Source organism: Lonchura striata, chromosome 30 (assembly GCF_046129695.1).
Source record: "Lonchura striata isolate bLonStr1 chromosome 30, bLonStr1.mat, whole genome shotgun sequence".
In the NCBI taxonomy this organism is placed as follows: domain Eukaryota; kingdom Metazoa; phylum Chordata; class Aves; order Passeriformes; family Estrildidae; genus Lonchura; species Lonchura striata.
This window is the reverse complement of record NC_134632.1, coordinates 2,779,842-2,795,553: the sequence shown is the minus strand read 5'-3', so window position 1 is coordinate 2,795,553 and position 15,712 is coordinate 2,779,842. Positions and strand designations below refer to the sequence as shown.

The 15,712-nt window shown below is 52.1% G+C and overlaps 1 protein-coding gene across 3 annotated transcripts in view; it reads left to right on the top strand.

The window, feature by feature from the left end:
- Positions 1-15,712, top strand: part of ATP2B4 (ATPase plasma membrane Ca2+ transporting 4) — a 74,511-nt gene that overhangs the window by 44,958 nt on the left and 13,841 nt on the right. For all 3 annotated transcript variants that reach the window (XM_077789074.1, XM_021538796.2, XM_021538795.2), the window contains 10 exons: positions 701-942; positions 2,260-2,494; positions 4,177-4,356; positions 5,986-6,073; positions 6,175-6,281; positions 7,712-7,903; positions 9,389-9,602; positions 10,670-10,881; positions 12,450-12,557; positions 13,933-14,115. In XM_077789074.1, coding sequence (XP_077645200.1) covers positions 701-942; positions 2,260-2,494; positions 4,177-4,356; positions 5,986-6,073; positions 6,175-6,281; positions 7,712-7,903; positions 9,389-9,602; positions 10,670-10,881; positions 12,450-12,557; positions 13,933-14,115 — 1,761 coding nt within the window. The remainder of the gene's footprint in view (positions 1-700; positions 943-2,259; positions 2,495-4,176; positions 4,357-5,985; positions 6,074-6,174; positions 6,282-7,711; positions 7,904-9,388; positions 9,603-10,669; positions 10,882-12,449; positions 12,558-13,932; positions 14,116-15,712) is intronic.

The following is a 15,712-nucleotide window of genomic DNA, read 5'->3' as shown; positions in this document are numbered from 1 at the left end:
TATCCTCCCAGGTTGCTCTCCCCTATTCCCGGTTGTTTGGGGTTGTTTGTTGTTTTTGGGGGCTGAAGCTGCAGCGGTGCCCTTGGTTGTGGGGCTGGAAAAGGATTGTTCTGTGTGCCTGAGCTGTGAGGAGAGCTCGTGCAGTTCAGAGTTATTTATTAATGCAGCACAGAGCCTGGAAAACATAAAAGCTGAAAGTTAAGGCATCGTTCCATCCATCACTCCATCCATTGTTCCATCATCACTCCATCCTATTGTAAATGCAGGTGAACTGGTGGGCAGAAATACTGATGTCTGACTCAGCTCAGAAGGCTGAATGATTTCTTTATTACAACTATACTATAATACATTAGTATACTATTTAAAGGAGATACTAAAACTACAAATCTACTAAATCTAACTCACAACTCCTGACTCTCTCTGGAGAGCCCAGCCCCAGGTGGATTGGATTGGATTGGATTGGATTGGGTTGGATTGGATTGGATTGGATTGGATTGGCCACCAGGCTCAAACAATCCTCCCCAGAATCCAACCCAGCAATCACCCAGGTAAAGAATTCCACAAACACATTCCACGTGGGAAAAACAAGAAGCAGAAATAGAAATTGTTCTCTTTCTTCTGTATGAAAAAATACTGAGAGATCCAGAAACGTGCTTGCCACGCCTGGGGTTGGCCCCACCTCTCCATCCTTTTTTTACAGCCGCCGGAGAAGGAAGGGGGGCTGCCCCGCCAGGTGGGCAACAAGACCGAGTGTGCCCTGCTGGGCTTCGTGCTGGACCTGAAGCAGGACTACCAGGCCGTGCGCAACGAGGTGCCCGAGGAGAAGCTCTACAAGGTCTACACCTTCAACTCCGTGCGCAAGTCCATGAGCACCGTGCTGAGGAGCGGCGGCGGCGGCTTCCGCATGTACAGCAAGGGCGCCTCCGAGATCATCCTGCGCAAGTAAACCCCGCTGCTGCCCCAGCCCCCGGAGCTGGGGGGTCTGGCTGCCCCACGGGGCGAGGGGGGCATGGGGCTGGGTGTTGGGAGGTGCCCGGTGGGGTTTTGGGGAAGCTGGAGGGAAAGGGGATGTCCAGATGGAAGCAGGAATGGTTTTCGGGTGGGTTTTGGGGAGGTTGGAGTGGGCTGTGAGAAAGGGACAGCTCCCTTTTGTAGATGGGGTGTTAGGGATGTGCTGAGTGGTTTTTTGGGAAATCTGGAGGGGGCTGTGAGAAAGGGACAGCCCCTTTTCGTACATGAGGTGGTAGGGATGTGCTGAGTGTTTTTTTGGTGGTTTCGGGGAAGTTTGAGGGAGCTGTGAGAAAGGGACAGCCCCCTTTTGTAGATGGGGTGTTAGGAATGTGCTGAGTGGTTTTTTGGGTGGGTTTGGGAAGGTTGGAGGGGGCTGTGAGAAAGCGTTAGCCCCCTTTTGTGGAATATGCCAAGTGTTTTTTTGTGGTGGGTTTGGGAAATTTGGAGGGAGTTGTGGAAAGGGAATGTGCCCCTTTTTGGAAATTTGGGTGGCAGGAATGTGCTGAGTGGTTTTTGGGTAGGTTTAGGTAATCTGGAGGGGGCTGTGAAAAAGGGACAGCTCCTTTTTATAGATGGGGTGCCAGGAACGTGCTGAGTTGTTTTTGGGTGGGTTTGGGAAAGTTGGAGGGGGCTGTGAGAAAGGAATAGCCCCTTTTTTGGATGGGGTATTAGGAATGTGCTGAATGGTTTTTGGGTGGGTTTGGAAAATTTGGAGGGAGCTGTGGAAGGGGAATATGCCCCTTTTTGGAAATTTGGGTGGCAGGAATGTGCTGAGTAGTTTTTGGGTAGGTTTAGGTAATCTGGAGGGGGCTGTGAAAAAGGAACAGCTCCTTTTTAGTGAATGGAGTGCCAGGAACGTGCTGAGTGGTTTTTGGGTGGGTTTGGGGAAGTTGGAGGGAGTTGTGGAAGGGGAATGTGCCCCTTTTTGGAAATGGGGTGCCAGGAATGTGCTGAGTGTGTTTTGGGTGGATTTAGGAAATCTGGAGGGGACTGTGAAAAAGGAACAGCCCCTTTTTAGTGGCTGGGTTGTCAGGAACGTGCTGAGTAGTTTTTGGGTGGGTTTAGGTAATCTGGAGGGGGCTGTGAGAAAGGAACAGCCCCTTTTTAGTGGCTGGGGTGCCAGGAACGTGCCGAGTGGTTTTTGGGTGGGTTTAGGTAATCTGGAGGGGGCTGTGAAAAAGGAACAGCCCCTTTTTAGTGGCTGGGGTGCCAGGAACGTGCCACTGCCTCACCTCCCGCTCCCCTCAGGTGCACCAAGATCCTGGACAAGAACGGCGAGCCGCGGGTGTTCAAGGTGAAGGACAGGGACGAGATGGTGAAGAAGGTGATCGAGCCCATGGCCTGCCACGGGCTCAGGACCATCTGCCTGGCATTCCGGGATTTCCCTGCGGAGCCGGAGCCCGACTGGGACAGCGAGAACGAGATCCTGTCTGAGCTGACCTGCATCGCTGTGGTGGGGATCGAGGATCCCGTACGGCCCGAGGTACCAAATCCCACCTGGCCCCCCTGGCCGGGGCTGCTCCCGGCCCTTTTCCTGCTGCTCAGGGCTGTGATCCCCTCAGGAATTCCAGCAGCTCCCTGTGTCCATCCTGGATGTGCCCCCAAGGAATTCCAGCAGCTCTTCTATCTCCATCCCTAATTTCTCCTCAGGAATTCCAGCAGCTCCCTGTGCCCATCCTGGATGTTCCCCTCAGTATTTCATGTGTCCATCCCAGCTGTGCCCTCAAGGAATTCCAGCAGCTCCTCTGTGTCCATCCCAGATGATCCCCTCAGGAATTCCAGCAGCTCTTCTATGCCCATCCTGGATGTTCCCCCAAGGAATTCCAGCAGCTCCTCTGTGCCCATCCCTGACTTCCCCTCAGGAATTCCAGCAGCTCCCTGTGTCCATCCTGGATGTTCCCCCAAGGAATTCCAGCAGCTCCCTGTGTCCATCCTGGATGTTCCCTTCAGGAATTCCAGCAGCTCTACTATGCCCGTCCCTGATTTCCCCTCAGGAATTCCAGCAGCTCCTCTCTGCCCATCCCTGATGTGCCCCCAGCTCCCTGCTGTGGGCATTTCTCTCCCACTTTTGGACAAAACAATGCCACGGCACCCAAAATTCCCGATCCTTGGGGTCTGTGCTGCTCCAGGCTGCGCCAAAGGCGGATGGAAACAGCCAGGAAGAATCCCTGGGCTGCTGGAGCTGGTTTTCCCTCTGAGCTGTGTGCTGGCTAATGCAATAATCCCCCTGTTCCTGCCTCTGGATGCAGTTTGGAGCTCCCCTGGTCCCTGATGAGATGTTCAGGGATCTGGCAATCTGGGAATTGCATTAGGGATCCCCAGCTGCAGCGGCTCTGGAGGCTCCTGATTCGATTTGCTCATTGCTCACTCCAATTTCCTCTCTTCCCCCTCTGCTCCCTGATGGCTAAACCCAGCAGAGGGGTGGCAGAGGATGAAATTCCTGCTTTTATGGACGGCCTTGGCACCCAGGGAGGTGACAACAAGGTGGCAGTGAGGTCCCATCCCCTTGGGGTGGCAGATGCAGCTCCCCCACCCCTCCAGAGCCTTTTCCAGATCCTTTTAGGACGAGGAGGCAAAGATTTATTAAAATGTGGTGACAGCAACCCCAGAGCTGCTGGGGAAGTCCCTGTCCCCTGTGTCCCCTCACCTTGGGTTCTGAAACGCGGGTGAAAAATCAAACCCCACATTTCCAATAAAGATTTGTAGGGAATGGTTATGTTTATTTACAGTGCTGTGGACGCATGTCAGGACTCATTTCCTTTAATGGATATGTGAACCTCTGAGAACTCCTCATCCTTTTTTGTTACTCTTATTAATTTCTATATGTATAAAATTTCACAATAGGTCAATGCATGTTTGTTCTGCTGATTTCACATTATGATTACAGCTAGTTGTACTTAGTTTTTGTCAGAAAGTACAGAAAGAACTCTTGGGTTACTTTGCCCTGCTCGTTTTAAGGTCCGAGGAGTTTTTTTTTGTTTCTTACCTTTCAGTGTGGAAATTTGCATTCTTTCTCCTTAGCTGGGGTAGCTTCGCCAGGCCTGCAGTCACCAGACTAAACAGCACATTTAGCAAGCTCAAAGTGGCACATTCCACCCAAATCCAAACGGATTGCTACCCTGTTAAACTCTCAGTTCCCAGTGCCAACCCTGCCCGTGTCCCCAGGTGCCCGACGCCATCCTGAAGTGCCAGCGCGCGGGCATCACCGTCCGCATGGTGACGGGGGACAACATCAACACCGCCCGCGCCATCGCCACCAAGTGTGGCATCCTGCTGCCCGGGGAGGACTTCCTGTGCCTGGAGGGGAAGGAGTTCAACCGCCTCATCCGCAACGAGAAGGGAGAGGTGGGCAGCTTGGGAGCCCCGAGTGCTGGGGGGGGTCCCGAATCCCGAGGGGTTTCCCGAATCCCGAGGGGTTTTCTAAATCCTGAGGGGTTTCCAAGTCCTGAGGGGTTTCCCCGAATCCTGATGGGTTTCCCAAGTCCTGACGGGTTTCCCCGAATCCTGAGGGGTTTCCCTGAATCCTGAGGGGTTTTCTAAATCCTGAGAGGTTTCCCAAATCCTGCTGGGTTTCCCGAATCCTGAGGGGTTTCCCGAATCCTGACGGGTTTCCCGAATCCTGAGGGGTTTCCCAAGTCTTGAGGGGTTTTCTAAATCCTGCTGGGTTTCCTGAATCCTGAGGGGCTTCCTGAATCCTGAGGGGTTTCCCAAATCCTGCTGGGTTTCCCGAATCCTGAGGGGTTTCCCAAGTCCTGAGGGGTTTCCAAGTCCTGAGGGGTTTCCAAGTCCTGAGGGGTTTCCCCGAATCCTGATGGGTTTCCCAAGTCCTGACGGGTTTCCCCGAATCCTGAGGGGTTTCCCTGAATCCTGAGGGGTTTTCTAAATCCTGAGAGGTTTCCCAAATCCTTCTGGGTTTCCCGAATCCTGAGGGGTTTCCCGAATCCTGACGGGTTTCCCGAATCCTGACGGGTTTCCCAAGTCTTGAGGGGTTTTCTAAATCCTGAGGGGTTTCCCGAATCCTGAGGGGTTTCCCAAGTCTTGAGGGGTTTTCTAAATCCTGCTGGGTTTCCTGAATCCTGAGGGGCTTCCTGAATCCTGAGGGGTTTCCCAAATCCTGCTGGGTTTCCCCGAATCCTGAGGGGTTTTCTGTATCCTGAGAGGTTTCCCAAGCCCTGCTGGGTTTCCCAAATTCTAATGGATTTTCTAAATCTTGAGGGGTTTCCTGATTCCTGTAAATCCTGATGGATTTCCCAAATCCTGATGGGTTTCCCGAATCCTGATGGATTTTCTAAATCCTGAGAGGTTTCCCAAATCCTGTAAATCCTCCTGGGTTTCCCAAATCCTGATGAGTTTTCCCAAATCCTGCTAGGTTTCCCGAATCCTGCTGGGTTTTCCGAATCCTGAGGTGTTTCCCAACTCCTGAGGGGTTAACCCAAATCCTGCTGGGTTTCCCAAATCCTGATGAATTTTCTAAATCCTGAGAGGTTTCCCAAATCCTGATGAATTTTCCAAATCATGCTGGGTTTCCCAAATCCTGAGGGGTTTCCCAGCTCCTGAGAGGTTTCCCAAACCCTGAGGGGTTTCCCAACTCCTGACATATTTCCCAAATCCTGCTGGGCTTGCCAAATCCTGCTGGGTTTCCCGAATACTGATAGGTTTCCCAAGCCCTGCTGAGTTTCCCAATTCCCGAGAGGTTTCCTGAATCCCAATGGGTTTCCCAAATCCTGAGAGGTTTCCCGAATCCTGATGGGTGTTCAGAATCCTGCTGGCTTTCCCGAGCCCTGCTGGGTTTTCCCGATCCCAATACCTCTCCCGAATCCTGCTGGCTTTCCCTAATTTCCTCGGATAAGGAAGCTGCTGGGGTGCTCAGCAGTGTTTGGGGTGAAGCCACTGCCCCGTCCCAGTTGGGATTTGCTCCCAGGCGGGACAGAAGATTCCTGGGGGGGAATCACTTCCCTTTTCCTGCTGCTGCAGGTGGAGCAGGAGCAGCTGGACAAGATCTGGCCCAAGCTGCGGGTGCTGGCGCGCTCCTCGCCCACGGACAAGCACACCCTGGTGAAAGGTGGGCACTGCCCTCCCCAGGGGCTCCTCCCTGGCGATTTTCCAGCCCGATCCAGGCTGGGATCCTTCCCGTGGGGGTTTCATTTCTCCTTTCCTTCGCAGGAATCATCGACAGCACCGTGGGTGACCAGAGGCAGGTGGTGGCTGTGACGGGGGATGGCACCAACGATGGCCCAGCCCTGAAGAAAGCAGACGTTGGGTTTGCCATGGTAGGGGGTTTTCCTTTGCTCCGTGGGTTATTCCACTGGGATGGCTTCCAGACCGTGGAAACCTTTTTCCAAATCTGTGGGATGGACTAAAAACCCAAAAAGGAATTTTCTTAGGATGTTGGGTTTGGGTCTGAGCAAGGGGTTGGGAATTCCTTGGAAGTCCCAGAGCAGGGACCTGCCCTGTCTTGGTGTCTCTCCTGGATCCAGGAGAGCCATGGGAGCCCCAGGATTTGGTTTTCCCTGCAGTTTTTCACCCCAATTCCAGGCACGGTGCTGGATCAGACTTTGGGAATGGTGGAAAATTTTGGCTTGATGCTTTTTTATGCTGTCTGAAAGGAGCAGGGAAATAAACCTGTTGTTTTTCACAGATTCCCTATGGATTAATTTTAGGGAGGTGAGCAGGAGCTGGGTGGGGAGGCTGCACAGGGAGCTTCGAGCAAATGAGAGATTTTTGGGAAGCGTTTTTAGGAATGTGCTGGACATCCAAACGCAATTCCAGAAGCAGGGAGGGCTGTTCCCCTAAACCCCACGTGCTGCCACGGGCAGGGATGTCCCCTTTGAGGTGGGATTGGGATCTGGGGAATCTCCTTTTGGGCACAGCCTGGAATTCCTGCCTGGAATTCCTGCGGGGCGAGCGCCTCGCTGTGCTGGCTCCTGGAAGCACAGCCCGGCCCGCTGCCCTGGAGACGCTGCCGGGGATTTTGGGGGATTTTTGGGGATTTTTGGGGCCGGGGTTGGGGCAGAAACCTCCGGGCCGAGCTCTCGCTCCTTTGAGCTCCCAGCAGAGGCGCCCAGCCCGGGATGGAGCCAATCCCTGGCATGGGGAGAGAGCTGTTTTCCTGTCTGTTTTCCTGTTTCCCAGCTATTTTCCAGCTGTTTTCCTATTTTCCAGCTGTTTTCTGGCATTTTCCCAGCCGTTTTCCAGGAGATTTCCACCTTTTTTTCCAGATGTTTCCCAGTTGTTTCCTGTTTTCCTGTCCGTTTTCCTGTCCGTTTTCCTGTTTCCCAGCTCTTTTCCAGCTGGTTTTCTGGCCATTTTCCAGCTGTTTCCTGGCATTTTCCCAGCTGTGTTCCAGGAGATTTCTGTCTGCTTTCCTGTCTATTTTCCTATCTGTTTTCCAGCATTTTCCCAGCTGTTTCCCTGTCTGTTTCCTATCAGTTTTCCATCTGTTTCCCAGCTGTTTTCCTGTCAGTTTTCCATTTGTTCCCCATCCGTTTCCCCCATCCGTTTCCCCCATCCGTTTTCCCACCCGTTTCCCACCCATTTCCCACCCGTTTCCCACCTATTTCCCAGTTTTTCTGCACCATGGCTCTGTCTGGGCCACCTGGGCTCCCTCAGAGCATGTCCATGAAGGCTCTGGAGCTTTCTGGGCAGCGTCGGGGGCTTTTCCTGCCGGGAACGTCCATGAAACTGTCCCTTTGTCCCCAAGGGCATCGCGGGCACGGACGTGGCCAAGGAGGCCTCGGACATCATCCTGACGGACGACAACTTCACCAGCATCGTCAAGGCCGTCATGTGGGGCCGCAACGTCTACGACAGCATCTCCAAGTTCCTGCAGTTCCAGCTGACCGTCAACGTGGTGGCCGTCATCGTGGCCTTCACCGGCGCCTGCATCACCCAGGTGAGCTCACCTGGGCGGGTGGGACATGGGAATTTTCACCAGGCCAGGTAGGACATGGTGGTGGCATCATCGTGGCCTTCATTGGTGGCTGAATCACCCAGGTGAGCTCACCTGGGTAGGTGGGACACTGAAGGTCTCACCTGGGTGGCTGGGACATGCAGGGTCTCATCTGGGTGAGTGGGACATGGTGGTGGCATCATCGTGGACTTTGATGCCTGCATCACCCAGGTGAACTCATTTGGGCAGGTGGAACACTGAAGGTCTCACCTGGCTGGGTGGGACATGTGAATTTTCACCAGGCCAGGTAGGACATGGTGGTGGCATCATTGTGGCCTTCATTGGTGGCTGAATCACCCAGGTGAGCTCACCTGGGTAGGTGGGACACTGAAGGTCTCACCTGGGTAGGTGGGACATTAAAGGTCTCACCTGGCTGGGTGGAACACAGTGATGGCATCATCATGGCCTTCACCAGTGCCTGCATCACCCAGGTGAGCTCATCTGGGCAGGTGGGACATTGAAGGTCTCACCTGGGTGGGTGGGACATGGGAGTCTCAAGAGAAAAGCAGTAATATCTTGAGGGGTGTTTTAGGAAGTTGTTAAATACCCCAGAGCAATTCTGGAGTTCTCTTCAAGAGGAGAGTGAAACTAAAGAGAAAAAAAGTTTTATTTAGGTGGTGTGACTGTTCTCCCCCTCAGGACTCCCCCCTGAAGGCCATGGAGAAAAGGAGAAATATTTGGGGATGTTTTTGGAAGGTGTTAAGTACCCAAAAGTGATTTTGGAGAGGTTTTCAGGAGGAGAGTGAAACAAAGAGGGAACCAAGGTTTATTTTGGTTGTGTGACTGTTCTCCCCCTCAGGACTCCCCGCTGAAGGCCATGGAGAAAAGGAGAAATATTTGGGGATGTTTTTGAAGGTGTTAAGTACCCAAGAGTGATTTTGGAGAGGTTTTCAGGAGGAGAGTGAAACAAAGAAGGATAAAAAATGTTTATTTTGGTCATGTTGATGTGTTCTCCCAGTCTTTACCTGCAGGACTCTTCTCTGAAGACTGTGGAGAAAAGGAGAAATATTTGGGGATGTTTTTGGAAGGTGTTAAATACTCAAGAGTGATTTTGGAGAGGTTTTCAGGAGGAGACCAAAACAAAGAGAGAACAAAGTTTTATTTAGGTGATGTGACTGCTTTCCCCCTTCAGGACTCCCTGCTGAAGGTCATGGAGAAAAGGAGAAATATTTGGGACGGTGTTATGTACCCAAGAGTGATTTTGGAGAGGTTTTCAGGAGGAGACCAAAACAAAGAGGGAACAAAGTTTTATTTAGGTGGTGTGACTGCTCTCCCCCTCAGGATTCTTCTCTGAAGGCCGTGGAGGAAAGGAGAAATATTTGGGATGTTGTTATGTACCCAAGAGTGATTTTGGAGAGGTTTTCAGGAGGAAAACGAAACAAAGAGAGAACAAATCTTTATTTTGGTGGTGTGACTGCTCTCCCCCAGGACTCCCCGCTGAAGGCCGTGCAGATGCTGTGGGTGAACCTGATCATGGACACGTTCGCCTCGCTGGCGCTGGCCACGGAGCCGCCGTCGGAGTCGCTGCTGCTGCGCAAACCCTACGGGCGCAACAAGCCGCTCATCTCCCGCACCATGATGAAAAACATCCTGGGCCACGCCGTCTACCAGCTCACCATCATCTTCACCCTGCTCTTCGCCGGTGAGAGCGAGCGCGGCGCCCGCGCGGGACGGGAGAGGGGAAGCAAAGGGAAAGGGGAAAAGGGAAAAGGAAAAGGGAAGGGAAAGAGAAAAAAAGGAAAGGGAAGGGGGAAAAGGAAAGGAAAGGGGAAGGGGGAAAGGGAAAAGAGAAAAGGAAAGGGAAAAAGAAAAAAGGGAAAAGAGGAAAGGAAAAGGGAAGGGAAAATGGAAAAGGAAAAGAGAAAAAAGGAAAAGGAAAGGGAAAGGGGAAAAAGGAAAGGAAAGGGGAAGGGGAAAAGGGAAAAGGAAAGGGAAAAGGGAAAAGGAAAAGGGAAGGGAAAAAAGGAAAAGGGAAAGGAAAGAGAAAAAAAGGAAAGGGAAGGGGGAAAAGGAAAGGAAAGGGGAAGGGGGAAAGGGAAAAGAGAAAAGGAAAGGGAAAAAGAAAAAAGGGAAAAGAGGAAAGGAAAAGGGAAGGGAAAATGGAAAAGGAAAAGAGAAAAAAGGAAAAGGAAAGGTAAAGGAAAGGAAAAAAGGAAAAGTAAAGAGGGAAAAGGAAAGGCAAAGAGAAAAAAGGGAAAGGAAGGAGGAAAAGGAAAAAGAGAAAAGGAAAAGGAAAGGGGGGAATAGGAAAGGGAAAAGGAAAAAGAAAAGCAAAGGGAAAAAAGGGAAAGTAAAGGGTTAAGGGGAAAAGGGAAAAGAGAAAAGGAAAGGGAAAGAGAAAAAAAGGAAAAAGAAAAAGAGAAAAGGAAAAAAAGGAAAAGGAAAGGGGAAAAGGAAAGGGAAAGAGAAAAAAGGGAAAAGAAGGGGGGAAAAGGAAAGGGAAAAGGAAAAAGAGAAAAGGAAAAGGGAAGGGGGGAATAGGAAAGGGAAAAGGAAAAAGAAAAGGAAAGGGAAAAAAGGAAAGGGAAGGGAAGGGGGAAAGGAAAGGGGAAGGAGAAAAGGTAAGAGAAAAAGGAGAAGGAAAGGGGGGGAAAGGAAAGGGGAAGGAGAAAAGGAAAGAGAAAGGGAAAGGGGGAAAAGGAAAGGGAAAAAGGAGAAAGGGAAGAAGAGAACTCTTCCCTTCCCCAAACCCCCTCTCCTCCTGCTCAGGGGAGCAGTTTTTCGACATCGACAGCGGCCGGAACGCGCCCCTGCACTCCCCGCCCACGGAGCACTACACCATCGTCTTCAACACCTTCGTGATGATGCAGCTCTTCAACGAGATCAACGCCCGCAAGATCCACGGCGAGAGGAACGTCTTCGAGGGCGTCTACCGCAACCCCATCTTCTGCAGCGTGGTGCTGGGCACCTTCTTCGCCCAGGTGACCCCAGCCTGGGGGGGTTTTTCCTTTGCTCCGTGGGTTATTCCGCTGGGATGGCTTCCAGAGCATGGGAACGCTTTTTCCAAATCTGTAGGATGGACTAAAAAGCCAAAAAGGAATTTTTTTAGGGTGTTTGGTTTGGGTTTGAGTAAGGGGTTTGGTGTTGCTGTTGAGGTAGGGAAGACTCCATCTTCAGAAGGCAAATGAGCGTTTATTTAAAAGCACTTCTCTCTTTTATAGAGAACATCCGAACATTAATTCCATCTGTCCTAGAGTAAAAAACATTTCACCTGGCTGGTGCACTGCACTTAGGTCAGTGTGGTAGAACACATCTATAAACAATATGAATGGAAAACAAGATAATCGATTGTTTACATTCCTCACAGACTTTTTCCCAGGCTTTGCCTGGCAGAAATCTTTCTTTTTCTCTCTGACTGAACTGAGAGTATCCACAGCTGGAAATTCCTTGGAGGTCCCAGAGCAGGGACCTGCCCTGTCCTGGGGTCTCTCCTGGATCCAGGAGAGCCATGGTAGCCCCAGGATTTGGATTTCCTTGCAGCTTTTTACCCCAGTTCCAGGCACAGTGCTGGATCAGGCTGTGGGAATTTCTTTCTGGTGGAAAACTGGTTTGGTGCTTTTTTATCCTGTCTGAAGGGTTTCCAGGCCATTGCTGTCATATTAAGGTGAATAAAGTGACAGAGGCTTCAAGTTCTCAGAAGGCAAAAAGCAAATTTATTAGAAACCATACATTTCTTTTATTAACAATTCTGAGAAAGTTGGACCTCATTAATCAACATCTCTTAATGAACACCCCTTAATCAACACCCTTTAATCAACACCCCTTAATCAACACCCCTCACACCGTTGGCTAATTAGGAACAACACCCTTCTTGCACCTCGTGCAAGTGAACACCACCTTCAAAGCACCAGCTGCAGGATGGTTTTAATTCTCCAAACTTCCCAGAGCAAGGCCTGGGAATGTTTATCTGAATTTTTCTCTGAGTAGATTTTTCACACCAGGGGCTGTGGCACAGGCAGGCTCTGTTCTGTGGAGCTCAGAGTGACCTGAGCTGGTGGAAAGTGTCCCTGTGTGTGGATCTGGGTGGGCTTTAAATCCTTTGAAGCCCAAAACATCCTGGGATTTCAGGATTTGGGGTCTAGAGTAATTTGGGATGTGTTTCATAGAGTTCCAAGCCTGGATGTGAGGTCCCCGCTCTTTTCTGGTGTTCCTTAAAATTCTCAGCCTGACTGGGAGGTCCCTGCTTCTTTCTGCTGTCCCAGAAATTTTCCAGTCTGGACGAGAGATCTTTGCACCTCTCTGGTGTTACACAAAATTCCCAGCCTGGAAGTGAGTGAGGTCCTTGCTCCTAAAATTCCCAGCCTGGAAGTGAGTGAGGTCCTTGCTCCTAAAATTCCCAGCCTGGAAGTGAGTGAGGTCCTTGCTCCTAAAATTCCCAACCTGGATGGTGAAGTCCTCGCTCCTCTTGTAATCCCAGGAAAGAGGGAAAAGTGTGGCTCAGGGGGACGTTTCCATGCCCAGGGTGTGACTCCTGTCTCGTGTGCTGCAGATCATTATCGTGGAGTTTGGTGGGAAGCCCTTCAGCTGCTCCGGGCTCACCCTGAGCCAGTGGTTCTGGTGCATCTTCATCGGAGTGGGAGAGCTCCTGTGGGGCCAGGTGAGGGCCAATCCCAAAATCCTGCCCCATCTTTCTCTCCCTGCATTTGTTTTCCCTGGATTTTCTGCAGGGAAGGTGTTTAGGAAGGGGATGATGCCCCTCCTCAGCCCAGCAGCAGGAGAGGAGGTGGCTGGTCTCCTCCTGCTGCAGAGGGACACGGCCCGCGGTGACAGGGACATCCCCAGTGCTCCCACCGGGTCCTGGCAGCTCCTCCAGGCTGGTGGCACTGGCACTGCTGCCTTGGGAAGGCTGAGCCAGAGCAGAGGCCAGACAGAGCTAAAGGATAAAGCAGGGATTTATTAAGGGATCTCCTCCATGGAGCCACCTTGGGCAGCACCAGAGCCCAGCCAGGGCTGCACCCAAGATGGACCAAAATGGTCACAAAGTGAACCCAAAATGGTCACAAAATGAACCCAAAATGGTCACAAAGTGAACCCAAAATGGTCACAAAATGAACCCAAAATGGTCACAAAGTGAACCCAAAATGGTCACAAAATGAACCCAAAATGGTCACAAAATGAACCTGAAATGCTCACAAAATGAACCCAAAATAGTCACAAAATGAACCAAAGTAAACAAAAATGGTCCCAAAATGAATCCAAAATGGACCCAAAATGGTCACAAAATGAACCTAGGATGGCCCCAAATGGTCCCAAAATTAATCCAAAATGGACCCAAAATGGTCACAAAATGAGCCCAAGATGGACCCAAAATGGTCCCAAAATGCACGACCGCTCACGGGGGCTCTCACTTTTATCAATTCTGCTCCATTTGCATATTGGAGTTAATTATGCAATTACAGCTTTAGCCCATGCACTCCCATCCTGCTTGTTTTTATCTCTTCAGCCCACAGTGTTTATGCTCTTGGGCTTGAAATTTGGATCATTTGAAATTTAGATCATAGAGAGCCTGATATTTTGATCATTTGAAATTCAGATCATAGAGAGAGCCTGAGATTTGGATAATTTGAAATTTGGATGATTTGAAATTTTGATCTTAGGGAGGGCCTGAAATTTGGATCATTTGAGATTTGGATCATTTGAAATTTGGATCATTTGAGATTTGGATCATTTGAGATTTGGATCATAGAGTGGGCCTGAAATTCGGATCATTTGAAATTTGGATCATAGAGTGGGCCTGAAATTTGGATCATTTGAAATTTGGATCATAGAGAGGGCCTGATATTTTTATAATCTGAAATTTGGACCATGGGGAAGGAACTGTTTTGTCTCCCTACTCTGTGAAGAGAGCTCACCAACACTTAGCACGAAGCTCAGCCCCACACGCTAAAGAATCCTCAAACCATAAAACCCAAACCCTGAGACCTCAGCACGACCTCAGGCTGAGTCTCTGCTGTGTCCCCGAATGTCCCCAGCTGATCTGCACCGTCCCAACGAGCCACCTGAAGTTCCTGAAGGAAGCCGGGCACGGCATCACCAAGGAGGAGATCCCCGAGGAGGAGCTGCCCGAGGACGTGGACGAGATCGACCACGCCGAGATGGAGCTGCGGCGGGGGCAGATCCTGTGGTTCCGGGGGCTCAACAGGATCCAGACCCAGGTACTGGGGGGCAGCGGGGCCGGGCGGGGGGCTCTGCCTGCTGTGTCCCCTCCTCTCTGTCCCCTGCCGGGGGGAAAGGTGCTGCTCACTGGTGCCATCACCTCCCGGGCCAGGGTTCCTCCTGTGCCGCTCCAGGGAGCCGGGATAAGCTGGATTTTGGGAGAGCTGGAGGTGGGGAGGCTGTTCTGCTGCAGGCACTGTGCTGCTGGTCAGCAGGAGGGTGGACGTGCCACCAATGGTCACCTCGTGCCACTGATGATCACAGCAGCGGCACAAGGAGCTTGGATGTGCCACTGATGGTCACCTTGGCAGGATGGGAGGGTGGATGTGCCACTGGTGGTCACCTCGGCAGGACGTGCCGCCGATGGTCACCTCGGCTGCACAGCAGGGTGGACGTGCCACTGATAGTCACCTCATGCCACTGATGGTCACCTCAGTGGCACAGGAGGGTGGACATGCCACCAATGGTCACCTTGGCAGGATGTGCCACCGATGGTCACCTCAGTGGCACAGGAGGGTGGACATGCCACCTCAGCAGGATGTGCCACTGATGGTCACCTTGGCAGGAGGTGCCATCGACGATCACCTAAGCAGGACATGCCACTGATGGTCACCTTGGCGGCACAGGAGGTGGGTGTGCCACCAAAGGTCGCCTTGGTAGGACATGCCACCAAAGGTCACCTTGGCAGGAGGGGAGGGTGGACGTGCCACCGATGGTCACCTCTGCAGCACAGCAGGGTGGATGTGCCACCAATGGTCACCTCGGCAGCACAGGAGCTTGGACGTGTCACCGAAGGTCACCTTGGCAGGAGGTGCCATCGATGGTCATCTCAGCAGGACATGCCGCCAATGGTCACCTCAGTGGCACAGGAGCTTGGACGTGCCACCCAAGGTCACCTTGGCAGGATGTGCCACTGATGGTCACCTTGATGGCACAGGAGGGTGGATGTGCTACTGATGGTCACCTTGGCAGGACGTGCCACCGAAGGTCACCTCAGCAGGACATGTCACTGATGGTCACCTCAGTGGCACAGGAGGGTGGACATGCCACCGATCAGGTCACCTCAGCAGGACGTGCTACTGATGGTCACCTTGGCGGCACAGGAGGTGGGTGTGCCACCAAAGGTCACCTTGGTAGGACATGCCACCAATGGTCACCTCGGCGGCACAGGATCTTGGACGTGCCACCGAAGGTCACCTTGGCAGGATGTGCCACCGAAGGTCACCTCAGCAGGACATGCCATCTTGGTGGCACAGGAGGGTGGGCATGCCACCGATGGCACACCAGGGGAGAAAGTCTCTCCATCTTCTTCTTACATCACGTGGTTTTCCTGCCTCCTTTCCCTGATTTTTGCCTTTCCCCCACCCCAAGAGGGGTTTTCTGCTCCCACCAAGCAGGAGCCCCTCACTGTCCCTGGAGGCCAGGCCACAGCTGTCCCACGGAGGGAAGTCCTGGTGTCCCCGGGCGTGCAGAGCTGCTGGGTCACTTTTGCTCCTCCTCTGTCCCTGTGAGGAGGCCTGGGGACAGGGTAGGGTTCACTGCCTTTCTCTGAGAGCTGCCACCTCTGCGGTGCCACCTCCATGGCTTCAAGGTGAC